This window comes from Mastacembelus armatus, chromosome 3 (genome assembly GCF_900324485.2).
Source record: "Mastacembelus armatus chromosome 3, fMasArm1.2, whole genome shotgun sequence".
Taxonomy (NCBI): Eukaryota; Metazoa; Chordata; class Actinopteri; order Synbranchiformes; family Mastacembelidae; genus Mastacembelus; species Mastacembelus armatus.
The window spans coordinates 11,678,846-11,696,028 of record NC_046635.1 but is presented as its reverse complement, the minus strand read 5'-3'; the positions used below and the strand labels follow the sequence as shown (position 1 = coordinate 11,696,028).

Here is a 17,183-nt window from a genome sequence, read left to right as displayed (position 1 = left end):
ACATCAGAAAGTATGTATGGAACATAGCTCTAATTGGTGTATGCATGCCCCTAATTTAGGTAGTTCTATTTCCAGTCGATTGACCATCCTTTAACTACACATATGCCCAAACTTTAACATCCAAAATAGGGGGAAAGCCTGCTTTATAAGACCCGAGTGTTGCTGTTGTATGAGGCACACATCCTGAGTGCTAAACAATCTAAAGGGAGGCATTTAATGCAATATCAAACTCCCAGATTTGAAATCACTGAAATATCAGGAAGAGTAAGATTTTGATTAACTACCCCAAGAATATGATTTCCACTGTATGGCCCATTATGTTTACATTTCACATAGAACATACACACAAAAGGAACGTGTTTGTGAATATGGGAAGTTACTCATCTGTGTTGATTTCGATGTTCATCTATTTACATAAATGACCAAATAATGTATGTAGCCTTTCACATTACATATTGTATATGGTGATATATATATATATGTATATATATACACATATATATATATATATATACATATACACATATAAACAAATGCCTTATAGACGAGGGACATTCAACCTGATTAGAAGTTATAGATATAATAAAAGACAAAGATCAATAGTTCAATAGTTGGTTGGTTTGTCATTTGTAATGAACCTTCAATCTAAAAAATTGTCAGTTATCACAGTGTGTCTGTGGCACCCCTTTTATCCTGCAAGGCCTAATGTCACAGAAAGTCACAATTTTCATACTGTTTTAACATGGAAACGACCCCAGACCTCAGGCCTTTACGTGGAGTTTGCATGTTCTTCCAGTGTCTGTGTGGGTTTTCTCCAGTTGTGTTCTCCAGCCTAAACACATGCAGGTCAGGCTAAACTGCTGACTAAATTATATATAGGTGTGAATGTGACTTTTTATCAGTCTCTGTGTGTCAGACCTACAATAGACCACCGATCTGTCCAGGATGTATCTTGACTCTTGCCCAATCTTGGATTGGTAGTCAATAACTGGATGGTATTTGAATGTTTATAGAAACACAAAACGAAAGACCCAAAAAAAAAAAAACAAAACAGACTTTTCCCTAAACATAGACTCTCTAAAGAAAAAAAAAGGTTGTCAGGGACAACTGATGATTTGAAGCCAGCTGCTCCAACCGAAAACTGACAGCTAGTCATTGTTTTTTAGTTTGGTCAAGTTTTATTGGTGTGTATAAAGAGGGTGTGTGCAAAGAGGGTGTGTGCTGCGGGTACAGGTACATGCATGGGGGCCACACCACTGAACATCCTGCAGTAACTTTAATGTCAAATTTTATTTTGGACACAAGCCTGTATGTAAATTAACTCCCCCTAAGAGAAATATTTGGTACAATGCAGGTTTTTTTTTTGTTGTTTTTCCTACAGTCTAATGCCTTTACAAATCCAACTAATCTCTCCAAAACAAGACATTCACAACACAAATATGACTTTTTGAAAAATGATTCTTGTCACTTAATGAGCTATATAACAATAACAGCGTGACACTAGTCTACTGAAAATGTACATACAACACTCAATTAGGAGAAGCTGGTAATGTCACGTAAAAACTTTGTTACAAAGACTAGGGCTGTACAATGTCTTAAGTAAATCATGTGCACAAGGTTGTTTAACAATAACAGCAGAACCGCCAGGAAAACCCTACACTGAGGTAAACACCTGGCTATACAAAATAAAATAGTGTTATCAACCTCATGGCTACAAATGTGCCACCTAAAACAGTTGAAATTCTAAAAATATTAAGTTCAGAAAGTCTTCAGGTGCTTTGTCGTGGCAGCATTTGGTTGCAGTTAGAACTGCCGCTGTGTAGCTTTAAAGGGCTTGAATCCACCCACACTGCCAGCATTGGGAATGGAGCTGTTGGTGATCTGTACAATTCGGTTCATTCCAGATGAAGAGTGACTGCAGAAAGACAAAGCTTAAGTCTAAGAGAGCTAGAACAGGGCCCAGTATTCAGTTCTCTCAACATCTCTTTATTCATTTGGTGTACCTGGAAGGAGCCATCAAGCTGGCCCGGCTGTCTACTATCCTGCAATTATCAGGGAAACCCACACCCTGAGAGGATGAGGAACCTTGCCACTCTTTCCTCAATCCTTGCTCCCTGCCGTGACGCTCCACCACGACTTGGCGGCCCGAGCTGAATGGCTGCAGAGAAAGAAGAGATTTGGAGTAAGCGTAAGCTACCTTTAAAAACTCACTCTGTTGTTAAAGCTCCAGCCAGCAGAACTGTGCCAGTCAGCACAGAAAGGAACGAAGACACTTGATTGTGGTATTCTTGGATTCAGTAATTGTTTCTGGTTCAGTACCTGACAGCCTGCTGTGGGGCACTTTAGAATATTTCAAAGACACAGTCAAAAGGCAAGTGAGGGGATATGTTCAGGACATCCAGGTGTTTCGCAACTGCAGTGTATTGCAGTGTGGCAGCAGTTTGAGACGGACATCGTGACTGGCAACTTTAAACCTTTACACAACTTTTTTTTTTTTTTTTTTTTTTTAAATTAAGAGTCTTACTTTCGGTTCCATTGAAGATGGCAGCCACGGTCTTTGGCTCTTTACTACTGTGTGGGTTTTTTTTTTTTTTGTGTGTTTTCTGCTGCCCTCTCTGATCACCTACACCAGAGACAAACTTTTAAACATCAGACAGTCTTCCCTGAGTACTTTTTCTTTTAATTGACCCAGAGAGCTTTTTCACAGAGATTCTTCATGCTGTTCTTCATGTAGTCTGCCAGAGACAGACGTGGGAAGCACGCAGGAGCACTTGTCAAACCGCAGGATGCACACTGCCCCGATCTAAACAGCTGGCAAATGTCCACTCCCTGGCTAATAAGATGAATGAGCTGCTGCTTCTCACCTCCAAAAAAACTGACTTTGGCTAATCCACCACACTCTGCCTTACTGAACCCTTGCTCAGAGAACACATCTCACACAGTGCACTACAGCTGCCTGGATTCCAGCTTTTCGGAGTGGACTGCTACACAGAGTGCTCGGGGAAAACGAGGAGGTGGAATCTGCTTCTCTATAAACAAAGGTTGGTTTACAGATGATACAGCGTTGAAACAGTCATGCAGTCCTCACTTGGAGAGCCTCTTCATCAACTGCAAACCGTTTATTTACAGCGGGAGTTCACCTCATTCGTTCGGGTTGAAGTGTCCATTTCACCTGCGCCATTGAGACAACAGCTGGCTGAGCAGTTAACGAATGTGGAGATTCAACACCCAAACTCCCTGCTCATCATTCTGGGGGATTTTAACAAAGCAAACTTAACCCACGAACTTCCCAAATACAGACAGCATATCAAATATCCCACCAGGTACACGAACACACTGGAACACTGCTGTCGATTTTAAAGGACACTTATTGCTCTGTTCCCCGTGCCGCGTTAGGACACACTGATCATTGTCTGCTTCATCTCATCCCGACTTACAGGCAGAAGCTAAGCCTGTGGTAAGGAACGTGAGTAAATGGACAGTAGAGTTAAAGCTGGAGTTACAGGCCTGCTTTGACTGCATTGTCTGGAGTGTTTTTTGAAGCCGCAGCCATAGACCTCATCAGTTTTTGTGAGCATGTATGGAAACTGCACCAGGCAAAGGAGGAGGCTTACAGAATTGGGGACTGGGTCTTCTTCAAGCAGGCCAGAAATAAGCTGTCAAAAGAGATCAGGGTAGCTCGGAAGCACTACAGTGAGAAGGTTCCAGGTCCTGACGGTGTGTGTCCCTCCCAGCTGAGAGCCTGCACTGACAAGCTGGCACCCATCTTTATATGGTTCTTCAACCGATCTCTGGAGCTGTGTGAAGTGTCATCCCAGTCCCCAAGAAGCCTGCCATCACAGGATTAAATGACTACAGACCTACCACCCTGACATCTGTGATCATAAAAACCTTTTGAAAGACTGGTGGTGAGACACATAAAGGACATCAACGGCCAACGGCTCCCTGCTGGAGCCCCTGCAGTTTGCCTACCGGGCAAACAGGTCAGCAAATGATCCTGGGACTGCACGACATCCTGCATCACCTTGACTCCCAAGGGACGTACACGAGGATCCTGTTTGTGGACTTCAGCTCAACATTCAACACCATCATGCCTGAAATCCTCCACAAGAAGCTAACCCAAGTCACAGTGCCTGCCTTCATCTATCAGTGGATCAACAGCTCCTAACAGGTGACCAGCAGCAGACCCTTCTGTGAAGCTCCTAAAATATGCAGATGACACCACAGTCATTGGTCTGACCGAGGACAGTGATGAGTCTGCATACAGGCGGGAAATGGTGCAGTCAGAACCATCCGGAGCTGAATCCACTCAAGAGGGCGCAGCTGTTCCTCACATAGTCTGCTGGAGATGCCGTCGTGGGAAGCACGCAGGAGCACTCATCAAACTCAGACAGCGCGGGCTGTGCACTCCGCTCCCGTCTATACATCTGGCGAATGTCTGCACCCTGGCTAATAAGATAGATGAGCTGCTTTTCAACAACAAAAACTTGGACTTCAGCAGATCTATCACACTTTCCTTGAGGACTAACTGGAGCTGAACCCACTTGAGAGTGTGAAGATGATAGTGGATTTCAGGAGAAGCCCTCCGATTCCCTCCCCTCTCACCATCTTCAACACCAGTGTCTACTGTGGAAACCTTAAGGTTTCTGGGATTCACAATTTCCTGGGACTTGAAATGGACCTCCAACATCAACCACATCCAGACGAAGGACCAGCAAAGACTGTACTTCCTGTGGCAGCTCAGGAAGTTTAACCTGCGACAGGAGATGCAAGTCACCTTCTACACCGCTATCATGTAGTCCGTCTTCTGCACTTCGATCACTGTCTTTTCTCTCTCCTCTATCCACTCACCCCAACTGGTCGAGGCAGAGGGCCGCCCAAACTGAGCCCGGTCCTGCTGGAGGTTTTTTCTTAGGTTGAAGGGAGTTTTTCCTCTCCATTGTTGCCAAGTGCTTGCTCATAAGGGGTTGTTTTTTGTTTTTGTTTTTTTGTAAAGTTCCTTGAGATGACTGTATTGTGATTTGGCACTATACAAATAAAATTGAGTTGAAGTGAATTGGTTTGAATCGGCCACCAAGCTAGGCAGGAATAGACTGCAATGGACAATACGGTCTGCAGAGGGGATCATCGGGACCAATCTTTCCTCCATTCAAGACCTGTACCGGTCCATGGTCAGGAAACGGGGAAGGAGCGTCTCTGCAGACCCCTCACACTCTGGACACAAACTGTTCAGACTCCTCTTCTCTGGTAGGTGCTACAGAGCACTGTATGCTTAAACCACCCCTCAGGTTGTCACTCTCATGAACTCTGTCAGAATGGTAGAGAATTATTTTTCTATCCTCTTTCAATTTTTACTTTTTTTCCTTCTTATTGTAAACCTATCTTCTGTAATAGTTTAACTTTATTTCATTCTTGAACATAGAGAGACCTTAGTAAACCGGAGTGAAATTCCTTGTTTGTGTGCACAAACTTGGCCAATAAAGATGATTCTGATTCTTTAGTTTATACCACTGTAATAAAGGTTATTACTAAGGCACCAAATGGAGACCAAACATAAGAATACATATGGATAACTTGATTACTACTTTCACAACACCATGTACTAAAATGCTGCTGAAGAAGTTGCACACTAAGCTGAAGTGGGCTAGCCCAGAGTATATCTGGTGTAGGGATGTGATTTAATGTGGTTTTGTGTGTTGGAGAAGTCAGATAAAAGTTTAGGTAGGTGGTAAGTTGCAGCTCGCAGTGATACAGAGCAGATTTGGCGTGTGAGAAAGCAGCCAGTGGATGGTTGCAATGTCAGGCATTTCAGCAAGAGTTAAACTTGCAGGGGCTTGCAGTTTGATCTGCAGATATGATTGCTGTACCCCCTGACACTGTCTTGACAAAGAGTCAGAATTTAAGTAGCTGTCTTAGCAGAGGTAGTGGAACGAGTGGGGAGGTAGTTTTTTAAGGCTCAGGCAAACTACTTTGCTTGCCTGACTGTTTACATTCCAAAATGTATTCAGCTTAAATTTAGATTTAAAAAAGCCAAGCAGTCAAAGCAAGCATAGTCAAAGATTAAAACTGGAGTCAAACAATTCCTCAGTGCTGTTCTAAAAACGGTTCAGTGTGTAGTATTTAGAATAGCAGGGCCTAAGCAATGCATTGCAAGAAAGTAAGCTCACTGTATCACTCATCACCATGGCTCGTCCTCCATCTCGATCATTAAAGCTGCTTCTTCCACGTGCGGCTGAGGAGCCTCCTCTCAGTACAGGGCCTGGACCTTCTCTGCCTGATCGCTCAGCACGGATTCGCAAAGGTCCTCTGTTCCACCCAGCATTAAAACAGGTGAGAGAAGTAACGCAAAGATATCAGCTTTCACTTACAGAGGGAAAAAATATCAACTGACAATGTCTCATGCTCAAAAATGTATTTTATACCGTATATCTGGCTTGGCTGAGTTCATGCCACCATCAGTTTTCCATCCTCCGTCCCTGGGTGAGCGTGTGTGTGACAGGCCAGGTATTGTAGCTCTGGCTCCCAAAGGGCGATCTGGCATTGGCACAGGTCGTCTTTCATCTCTTTCCCTGCGGTCTGTGTCCCGTAGTTCAGCACGTGGAGGAGGTGGCGGCTCAGCGCGGCGGACAGTTTCAAAATTCTTGGGATAGCGTTCAAAGCCAGAACCCTCCCGGTGAGGAACTGGACGGCTCTTCTTTACCTCTGGCTCACCCACAAACCGGGCGCGTCTAGCAGCAGAAAATTCACAATGGGATTAATGACATCACAAAAAGTCTAACTACCTAATCACCTGTGGCCCACAATGCAAGCAGTAGTAGAGTCACTGCTCCTACAAGCTTATGTTAGTTCAGACATTCTAAAAACCTCCTGCCACAGTCCACACAGGTTTTTCCCAATATTGCAGTAATTGTGGAAAAGTGGATGTTAAATTCCAAATTAAATTACATTTTTCTTATAAGTGCAGCTGTGGGGCTGGAACTTTGATTCTACAGGTCTTTTAAATGTAAAACCTTTTCACTTGTTACTGTATGTGTTGGTAATAACATTAACTGGTTCGGTGCTCAAGAGTCCCAAGTAAGCCATTCCACAACGCCAAGACCTAGAATGTGCGTTGATGAATCTCTGATTATTATTTATTTACTCTTGCTACTGTGATATGTCAGTGTGTTCAGTGACAGATAATGCAAACTATCAACTCCTGTGATCTCAACACTTGTACCTGTCGTATGTGTTGCCCTGCTCAGCAGCACCTTCTGGAAAGCGCCCCCTCTCTCGGGGACTGAAATTTGAAAAGCGGTTTTGCTGCCGGTTGTAGTTCGAGCCCTGGTTCAAACGAACATCAGAATCTGATTGCATCTTCTTGTTGCCACTCCAATAGGGATCATCTCTGCGACTGAAACAAAGACATGCCTCATAAGTTACATGTTTGAACAGCAACACTTCTGGTTATAAAACAGATGAACACATAAGAAAAAGATTAATCCACCAATTTCCTTTGGAGTTTTCTGTTTCACTTTCTATGAGTTTGTTAGTTACCTGAAGTTCCTTTGGTTTTCCAGCAGATCAAACTTTATAACATCTAAGTCTGTCAAGCCCAACTTTATTTATAATCCCCACCAAAAAAAAAACAAAAAAAACTGCTGAGACATAAAAGGCATATGTACCCATGTTCCACATCACGGCCTCTTTTGAGGCTGTTTCGCTTTTCTTGCTCATAGCGGAGCTGCTCCTGCTGCCTCCGTAGCTCCTCACGTTCACGTGCCATGCGGTCTGCCTCTTTACGGCGTTCCTGTAAGAGGCACAATTTAAATGTACTTACTACAAAAATTATGGGCATGTCATTATAGAATTACAGTCAGTCTGAATGGCTTTCTAGAAACAGTTCTATCCCCACTTCACTGCTGCATACCTAGAATTCTGGAATGCAACTGCTTGGTATAATCATTCATCCTTGATATAGGTAGTTTCCAGAGGAGCCTGAAGATTTGACTGTGGAAACCCCACCAAAAAAATACTTAAAAGTACCTGCTCTATACGGATTCTCTCTCTCTCAAGCCTCTCTCTTTCCAAGCGCTCTCTTTCCAGTTTTTGTCTTTCCATCTCCAGTCTTTGGCGCTCCCGGAGTAGGTTCTCCCGCTCTTCTCGCTCTCGCAACAGACGAACACGCTCACGTTCCCGGCGTTCTCGTTCAGCAATCTCACGTCGCCTATTTCAAAAAATAAATAAATTAAAAAATCCATTGTTTAGAATAAAGAAACATACGATCACCTTGCAATCTACTAAATGTGAGAGATACTGGCCGGTCCAAGTTACCTGCGCAACTCTACAGCTCTACGCACACGCTCCAGACGAGCCATCCGCTCACGCATCCTTTGCTCCTTCATCTTCTCAAAAGGCAAAATGTCTTTGTCATCCCCCTTGTTAGCAAAATGGCGCTGTTTGTCTTTTAACATCTCTAACTGAGAGGGGAACATGAAAATTATGGTGTAAAAAGTAATAGCTTCTGTGTGAAGCATGCTAAAAGCAATACTAAGATATCCATAGCATCAAGAATTTAATACCTCATCAGGAGGAATCAACCATTTCGGCCTCCTCTGTAAATTCATGTTGACAAGGGGCTGGGAAAATATAAACAGTACCAAATGAGAATCTTGTATTAGACGCTGATGAAAAATTTTAAATAGCCATTCAAAACATGGTTAAATCAACCATGTCACATACCTTATCGAAATACCTTCCCCTTCTGAAAGGTCTCATTTTGCCAAAACTAGACTCTCCTTTGGCATGATCTATCAACGCCATCTTGCCTGGGCTCTTTGTCCCTAGAGAAAATGAAAATAATTATACAGAACAGACGTACACCTATTGACTCTTCCAATTGAAGTCCCTGAATAACCAATAAGAGGAATGAAACCTACGCCCGTGCTTTCTGTCGTCTTTCTTTGCAGAATCTAGTCCCGAGTTCGAGGACACAGAGTCAGATTTTCCGCTTTTGGCTTCTTGCTTCTTGAATGAATCCTTGTCCTTTTCTAAAAGCTTATCTGTTTTCTTATCTTCTTTTTTGTAAGACAGCTGTGCTCTACGTATAAAGAGAACAAAAGGTTAAAACATGCTTTCAGTCAACAATTAAATGTTTTAACTTTTTCTGTCACCTACTTGTTAGACAGTTTTGTTCCTGTGGAACTGCGCTTATCACTCAACTTGCTGGAACTTGCTTTATCTTCTGCTTCTTTCTTTGATGGCTCTTTTTTGAATGGATCATTCTTGGCCTGAAAAACAGCAGCGGTCAAATATAAGTGACACAGGCCCACAGTTTTCCATAAATAAAAAGGTTTGCTTTTGATTCGGGTCTATTAGTAAACAGCTTTGTCTGCTTTCTAACCTACCCTTTCAACATATATCTGCTGGCCATGGAGGTCTGTGCAGTCAAGGTGGGAGACACACCGTGTCACCTCTGTACTTGAAGACATAGTCACCAAGCCGTAACATTTTGAACCTGGGCTGCGGGCATTTGTGACCACCTTCGCACTTAAAACCTGTTGGTGACAAATTTTATTCTAACAAATTTCAACAACACTGAGCATAAACTTAATGTGGTATTTCCAGAAATATCAAAAAGATGGAACAACTAATGACAAAACGAGCACAAAATTTGCACTTTATTTACCTTTCCATATTTGCCGAACAGGTTCTTTAAATCAGCTGCTTTCGTGTTTGAAGACAGGCCGCTCACCCATAAGTTCCGAGAAGAGCTGCTATTGCTACTGCCGCCGCCACTTCCTGATAAAGATGAGTTCCAAAACAGAGATTTATTTATTTATAACTAAGAATAAAATGACAATGGTCTTCCTAATAAGTATTTCAACATTTGGATATCATCTTACCCTTTTCATCTTTTGCAGCTTTTCCATCTCTGTCTCTTGAAGAGCTACGAAGCAAATGTTGCAACAGCAGACAAATGAAATGAGTGAAGGTAAACAAAACCATGATGTAAGCTACTGGAATAAAAACATTTTTTACTTTTCAGTAAGTTAAAAAACAAAAACAAACAAAAAAACAAAAGAAAAAGAAAAAAAATCCTGAAGGCGGGGCGTGGATCTGAACCAATGTCTCAAAGGCTTCATTGCTTTTTCCAGTGGTGAGATGGGTCAAGTTGTCAGCCAATTTATTCTCTGGACCAATGAACTCTTCGGAGGTTTGTACAACATCACAGCGAATCATTTGACCAAAAATTTAAAAAAAAAAAAAAAAAAAAAAAAAGGAAACCATTGGCATCACAAGGACTAATGCTCTTTTACAATGCCTTGTGCAGAACCTGGAAAAGGGCTTTACAACTGCTGGAAGGGTCAAAGTAACAAAGTAAGAGGTTTTCTGAGCTCCTGGTTAATGTCACAATTTAACCAACTTCAGAAAAGCAAATCAAAGTAGTAAATGGCAGGATTAGGTACATCAGTGAACATTTCCCTTAAGGCAAAAAAACTCTTGATGCTACCCACAATGCTGCGTTCTTAGTGAGGTGGACTTGGTAGTATCAAAGAACTGACATAGAAAGACAAACCTCTTTGCTTGACCTGATGCCCCAGTAGTGGAGGGGCCTTTCTTCCCAGAATCCTTTTCTTTGTCTCCAGTTTCAGCTTTCTTCAAGGGGTCTCTGCTGTCTTTCTTCACACTCTCAGACCTGGATCCATCGTCTTTCTTACCATCTTTGTGGCCCTCTGTGTCTTCTACCTTCATGTCATCATCTGGGCCCATCTCAGCAGAGACCTCTGGCTCATCAATACCCTTCTCAGTCTCTGGATCTGGAAGTTTCACATGTTTACCTGTTTCCAGGAGATCATCGCCATCAACATCCAGGGTGATGGCATCTTCATTTGGGATTGAGACGGACAGATGATCGTCCTCAGCTTCTTTAGAAGAATTCATGCCTTCAGCATCCATCTCGGCTAGTTCGGTCTCCATGTCTGGCTCAGCCTCCCCATCCATCTCTTGGTCAGCATCCTCGTCCACCTCTGGCTCAGCATCTGGCTCTGAATCAGCCTCAGCCACCACAGCTTCTGACTCTGGTTCAGCCTCAGCCTTGGGCTGAGCGAGGCTGTCCTCACAGGGTGCAGGCTTAGAATTTTCACGAGTACCATCATCTGTATCAGTTACATCTGAGGGATTTAATAAGGATAAACATGGCAAAACACAACTTTTAACATTCACATGTCGCATGTCATTTGACCTAAAAAGTAGAATAGAAAGCACATTTAGTGTTAATGGTCATCGAGGGCGTAGACACCACAGGAAGACACAAAACACATAATCTTCACTGTAAATGGTAGACGTTTCATTCTTCATTTCTTGGCATGTTATGTACTTCAGTCATAGTTCATACTGAACGTGCATCTCCAGAGGCATCCTACCATGTGTAGTAGTTCCCCAGTGTGAGTCATATGAAAGTTCAAAAAGGGAGGAAATGTCCATTAGTTCAGCCTTCAGTTTTTTTCCATTATGCAAATTGCACAGAGATGTCTGTGTTTCAGGAAATCTTCATCTTCCAATGTTTCTTCAGTAATCAATGGCATCAATCCCTCATCATCAGCAGATCTGACAACAATCAGAAAAACTTTCACCACCAACTCTGACCTCTTGAAAAGAGTCCAGTCATCTGAACACAACTCTGCACAAAAAGTATCTCCCTCTGGTCACAGTCTGTACTCGCCAGTCCCAGGCCATGCTGTGTGTTACATCTCTTCACTGCACACATCATGCTGGCATTGGAGTGAGTAGGCAGCAATATGCGCAATTCCGATGATGTGGTCTGCGATTAATGTATTCAGTCTCTTGATCTTTCAGTTGCTTCCTTCCAAAGACCTCTGCATTTTTACAAGGGTTAAAAGAGACGAGCGGTCCTTGAGTTCAACCCAAATCACAGCCTCATTCACAAGCCGTCTCACCTGACGGGACCTGTAATGAGGTATCTGTGTGTGTGACTCCTGTTGCTGACATAGTGATGCTGTCAGACATAACCAGTGCAATTAAAATACCAAACGATTCTCAAGTTCCAAAAGTTGTTTCTTCTTTCATTTCACTAGACATAAAATATCAGCTCGTTTGTAACCTTCACTCTTCGCTTCCATTGGGAAAGGAGGAAACTGAATGCAGGGATTATGAAATTCCATTAAAGAAAACAGAAGTTTTCATTAAAATATTTTCAGTCATATAAGGAAACTGGGTACCTGAATCAAGGAAACCCACATCCATTGATTCACATGCGGACCAATTACCAAAAGAAAAAAAAAAAAAAAATTGTCGGTCTTCATAAATGTCTTCAGTAAGCATGTCCATATTGCTTCTTTAAGTACCACCTAGATAAGGCAGTAGCTAGCAGAAGGATGAAATACTAGTAAATGTAAGTTATGCAATATACCAGGAGTTTCTCGTGATCATACGTGTTCGCTGTAAAAAATAGAAGGGAAAAAAAAAAATAAAATAAAAAAAATACACCTAATGTTCACACTGGGCCTGAGTGTGCAGGTATACATACCTTTCTCTGATTCATACTCTTCGGTTTCCTAAAAAAGAAAACACTGAAATGAGCTGACACATGTTTCACTTCCAAACGTAGCATTCAATGTTCCTTTTCAAGTCAAGTATATACTTTTGCTTTATGACCCTATGTATCAATCAAAACTCATACTAAGGGCCAAAGACACAGCTCTGTAGAAAAGTTCAAATATCTATTCGACAGCTCTGGATGTAACTTAAAAATAGGTGCCAATAAAAGCATGTGCTGCTCATTCAATTATTTTACAGAATTACATGAAAGTTTGATCAAGTGTGAATCAAGTTTGTGGCCTTATGTTCAGTTGTTAAAACTGATAAAAGGTATAAATTACATGTGCGCAACTCTAAACAACACTTCATATTGTGTATCTTAACTGCTAGCTGTCACATTTTTTCTAAACTGGTCAGGCATTCACTTCCTGGCAACAACAGGAAGGCTCGTTGGCATGGACAGATGATTTTGTGCCTCCCTTGGTACAGGTTTGCCTTTACGCAAAGTACAGAAAGCTCTCATCCAGAGTATCAGGCTCATGATTAGAAATAATTCAGTGTTGGCTGTTCATACTCAAGAACTCTCTGCAATTTTGATGATCACTGTGATAAATTTCAATATTTGTATCTAAACACTGGGCAAGTGAGGACAAAGAAAGAGTTGTGTCAAACATCACCTTGGAAAACATTTCCTCTTCTGCTGTGATGTCCACATCTGAATCCATTCTTCTCCCTGCAATCCAAAAAATTATAGCAATAAAATAAGGTTAATACAATTTAAAAACCTAAAGCAACAACATCACTTCATCTCACCAATGAAGTTAAAAGCAAGATTACCTATACCTTTAGTTTTTCCACCTTTCCGGGGTGACAACTCAGCTGAAAGCACGACCTGAATGTTTTCTGGGTCACCACCTTCATCTTCAACAGCCTTTAAAAAAAAAAAAAAAAAAAAAAAAGCTTCATTCATTAACTGTTTAAAAATCTCCTAAACCCACATTGCAATATATCCTTGCCATTTATGTTTAATTTGTCAAACGCAAATTAAACTGTCTGATCAGACAAATCACTTAGTTCTGACAAAGCATAACTAACTTTAAAAAAAATAAATCCAGCTGCTTTGAACAGTCTTGTTTGTGCCAACATGATGATGAGTATGTCCAAAAATCATCAATAGTTAAGGTATTTAAAGGTGTTTAGGGCAATACGGTACCAACAGTTAACACTGAACTCTAACGCCTGTCAGTATATTTAAGGATTATTACTCAAGAGTGTATTGTAGAGCTGCATGGAAATCTGGAATACTTCAAAATGTACAGTAGGATCCTTCAAATAGATGGCTTTGGATAGTGGAAAACACCTGGTTCGTTAGTTCGCTTTATTCAGTGTATGTTGAAAAAAAAAACTAAAGGCTCAAAAACAGCATTTCATAGCTGTAATGAATGTATTGAAGTGTGTTTACTAAACATGCAGCGTCTAATTGCATACGATGGGCATCCAGCGTAGCTCTCCCTTATGAACCACAATAATGTCCCGAACCCGGTTGCACGACGCTCTGCTTAGCGTATGCGCCATTCTGCGCATTTACACAGCACCGAGCAACGTTACATGTGCACCGTGTGCAGCACCAATACCGACAAAAACACCTTACATCGGCCCAAAATGCCTCGTTCATGTTCCTCTCCGAGGAACAAACGGAGCAGCGTTACTCGGGCCTTTCGTGTCTGTGTCTGACCCCCATTGATTGGACGCCCATCTTAAATAACACGACTTAACGCCATCACCCCCGTTTCTCCTCAGTGACAATTAAAGCTTCACACCGCACTCCTCTCGCGGTAGGTTACTGCCGTTTGTTATTAGTTTTCGTTACAAAGTGCAGGCTAAAGCAAACTGTTCATTAGCTTAGCCGAAAATCTGTCACCACAGTAATATTAGCGTTAGCAGTCCTGCAGCATTAGCTCATTCACTCATGACCCACAATACACCGCCGTTCTCACGTTACCTGTTTTAGTCTGGCAAGAAGAACGCTCTTCACGCCACACGTATCCAAATTTCTTCGTTTAAGCTCGGATTTAAGATCAACAACCCTTAATTCAGTAATTTTCTTAAACTCCGTGGAAATGGCACCCGACGCCATTTTAGCTCAAGATTATGGGCTCGGGGGCGCGCGTAGTCTATGCGCGCCGTTTCTTCTTCGATTGTATTTATTTGTTGTCATGAAATGCTGCGCTTCCTCCTATTGTGGTGGAAGACTACGGAAACGCAGCAGGACTACTTTCTCGATTGACTGGTTAGTAGTTGCTACATATTTCTAGGTAACCCCACCCTTACCCTTTGATAAAGAGTTCTACCTTTAGGTACCCTTCAAGGCATCCCTCCAGCATATATTCAACACAGATACAGAAGCAGGTGGGTGAAATATTTCCAATATAATGAGCAGTTTGTAATTTAATTTGAGTGGAAAATTTGCCATAACTTAAAAAAATAACAAAGGAGTTATACTGACCTTGTCATTTAAGCAGGTTTTAAATGTAACATGAAGTTTAGCAACTTCTAAATGACATGCAGAGTTTCCTGCCATTTTCATACTTCTTAATGTACTTGTGAAACATCTACTTACAAACTATTGGTTTGTACAAGATCTTGCCTTGTGTTGTCCTGCACCAGTGAGTAGGGCAGAGAACATATAAATGATGGATTATTATATCAAATAGTATAACATAATAAGTAGGCAATTAGGATAGCTGAAAGTCATGACTGGGTAATCTAACTCATAATGCAACAAGCATGCCCTAATTATTTCTTATCATATAATAGTTAAGATAGTTGACAAGGACCAACTTTACATTCACATGAGCTGCAATCGTAACAAATTTCACATGCTAACAAACAGAATGCAATACCCTAAATTCTGACAAGCTTACTGAAAACTTACTGTTGTGGAGAATTATCAGGTCAGGGCCATATGCAATTGTTGAACCTCTCACAAACACTGTTCCTCTTCTTTTTCCAATATTTGAAATCAAACTCACAAGTCGACAATATAATAGGGAATGTGAGCTGGGCTTAGAACGTCGTGAGGTTAGTTTTACCCTAGAGATGATGTGTTGTTGCAATAGTAATCCTGACGTTCCCCGAGTCAAAGGTTAGTTATGCACTTCAAAAGTTACAAATAAACCTGAGTGATCCCGAGGAACTGACTGAACTGAACTGAATTGAACAACTGAAGACTGTTGTTCAGCGTGTTCATCCTTATATTCATTTCAAAATCTTCTCCTTTTGTGGTCCTTAATTCTAAGTTCAGTCCTCCTTATTTTTTTGTTCAACTTTGCCTAATCCATAAATATTGGTGTCCCATCCTAAGATCCTAAGTATCAATCATAGTGTCAGCTAATCTATACACAACATCAAGGTTTGCATTCACACAACTACTTTCACTATTAAATATACATACAAGTTCACTACTGCTTATCAAATACTGACAGGGTGAATACTTCCATTACTCTAGAAGACCCACGTCCCTTATATGTCGAGGTTATGCATTTCTAATTGTAGTTCAGAACCAGCTCACATATTAGAGGTTAAATTAATATCAAAGTTACACCCATCCATCTATACCTGCTTATTCCTAACCAGGGTCACGGGGATCTGCTGGAGCCTATTATCAAAGTTACATATTGGATAAATTTGATTCACATTACATAAATTGTATTCATATAATTAAACAGAATTGTTACCAGACTTTTATATTTTACAAAAATAGGTACATATGTATATTTACTACATTTTATATCGAGCAAGTAAACATTAGGACCAACACATAGGCTTATTGTATAACCACTCATTCTAGACCTAGAATATTGTTCTTCCTTTATTGTCTGAGTTGAGTTTCAAGCTGATTATCAGATGACAATTGTGTGGTTCCCAGATGAGAAATGGAAATGAATTTGGGTGCTAAATTTTAAAAGTGCTTTAAAGTTTAAAATTAAGTATTCAAATTAAACAACCCAAAAGAAAAAAAAAAACGATCTGGTCTGATCTCTGCTCAGAACTTCAGGGGTTACTTTGTATTATCCACTGACATATATTTCCAAGACACTAAGTTTCTATAAACCTTTCTGAAATCTTGTTGTCTCATAAGGTTAAGCATGTTCAATTTAAATATAAACCACTTATTACTCATAGTGTGAATATTCATGAATGTGTGGTCAGCTGATTTTCAGCAACTCAGATGTTAATAAGTGGTCATTACTTTATTCCAGTAATGGGCAAGTGTCATTGCTGGTGCTTCTCATTAAGTTACAGTTGTGAAAATTTCTACCACCACTGGCAGTTCACTTCAGTGAGAGCCTTGTGTTTGGGCCCCACGTCTGTGTTTTGGATCAACTTTTATATTTGGGCTCCACTTTTATGTTCCACTTTTATGTTTGAGATCCACTTTTATGTTTGGGCTCCACTTTTATGTTCCACTTTTATGTTTGGGATCAACTTTTATATTTGGGCTCCACTTTTATGTTCCACTTTTATGTTTGGGATCCACTTTTATATTTGGGCTCCACTTTTATGTTCCACTTTTATGTTTGGGATCCACTTTTATGTTCCACTTTTATGTTTGGGCTCCACTTTTATATTCCACTTTTATG

General features: G+C 41.1%; 1 protein-coding gene across 2 annotated transcripts; it reads right to left on the bottom strand.

Annotated features, from left to right (window-relative positions):
* Positions 1 to 1,271: 1,271 nt before the first annotated feature.
* On the bottom strand, positions 1,272 to 14,722 carry sltm (SAFB-like, transcription modulator). 2 transcript variants are annotated; one of them, XM_026319969.2, is made up of 20 exons: positions 14,543 to 14,722; positions 13,384 to 13,471; positions 13,218 to 13,273; positions 12,530 to 12,557; positions 10,559 to 11,153; positions 9,885 to 9,928; positions 9,668 to 9,780; positions 9,387 to 9,536; positions 9,157 to 9,269; positions 8,919 to 9,079; positions 8,722 to 8,822; positions 8,562 to 8,618; positions 8,314 to 8,459; positions 8,026 to 8,206; positions 7,665 to 7,789; positions 7,220 to 7,393; positions 6,423 to 6,728; positions 6,168 to 6,306; positions 2,004 to 2,158; positions 1,272 to 1,915 (listed from the first exon to the last, which is right to left on the bottom strand). In XM_026319969.2, the coding sequence occupies exons 1-20, from the start codon at positions 14,675 to 14,677 to the stop codon at positions 1,804 to 1,806; spliced, it is 2,979 nt and encodes a 992-aa protein (XP_026175754.1). In that variant the 5' UTR covers positions 14,678 to 14,722; the 3' UTR covers positions 1,272 to 1,803. The 2 variants fall into 2 exon arrangements, with proteins under 2 accessions (XP_026175754.1, XP_026175755.1); XM_026319970.2 differs by having other exon boundaries at positions 6,183 to 6,306.
* Between the last annotated feature and the right edge of the window lie 2,461 nt (positions 14,723 to 17,183).

Coding starts and splice junctions, on each gene's coding strand:
- sltm (XM_026319969.2), bottom strand. CDS start 14,677: ATGGCGTCGGGTGCCATTTCCACGGAGTTTAAGAAAATTACTGAATTA. Junction 6,729..7,219: donor CAGGGCAACACATACGACAG/GTACAAGTGTTG, acceptor TTCTGCTGCTAG/ACGCGCCCGGTTTGTGGGTG. Junction 2,159..6,167: donor CCATGGTGATGAGTGATACA/GTGAGCTTACTT, acceptor CTTTCTCTGCAG/CCATTCAGCTCGGGCCGCCA.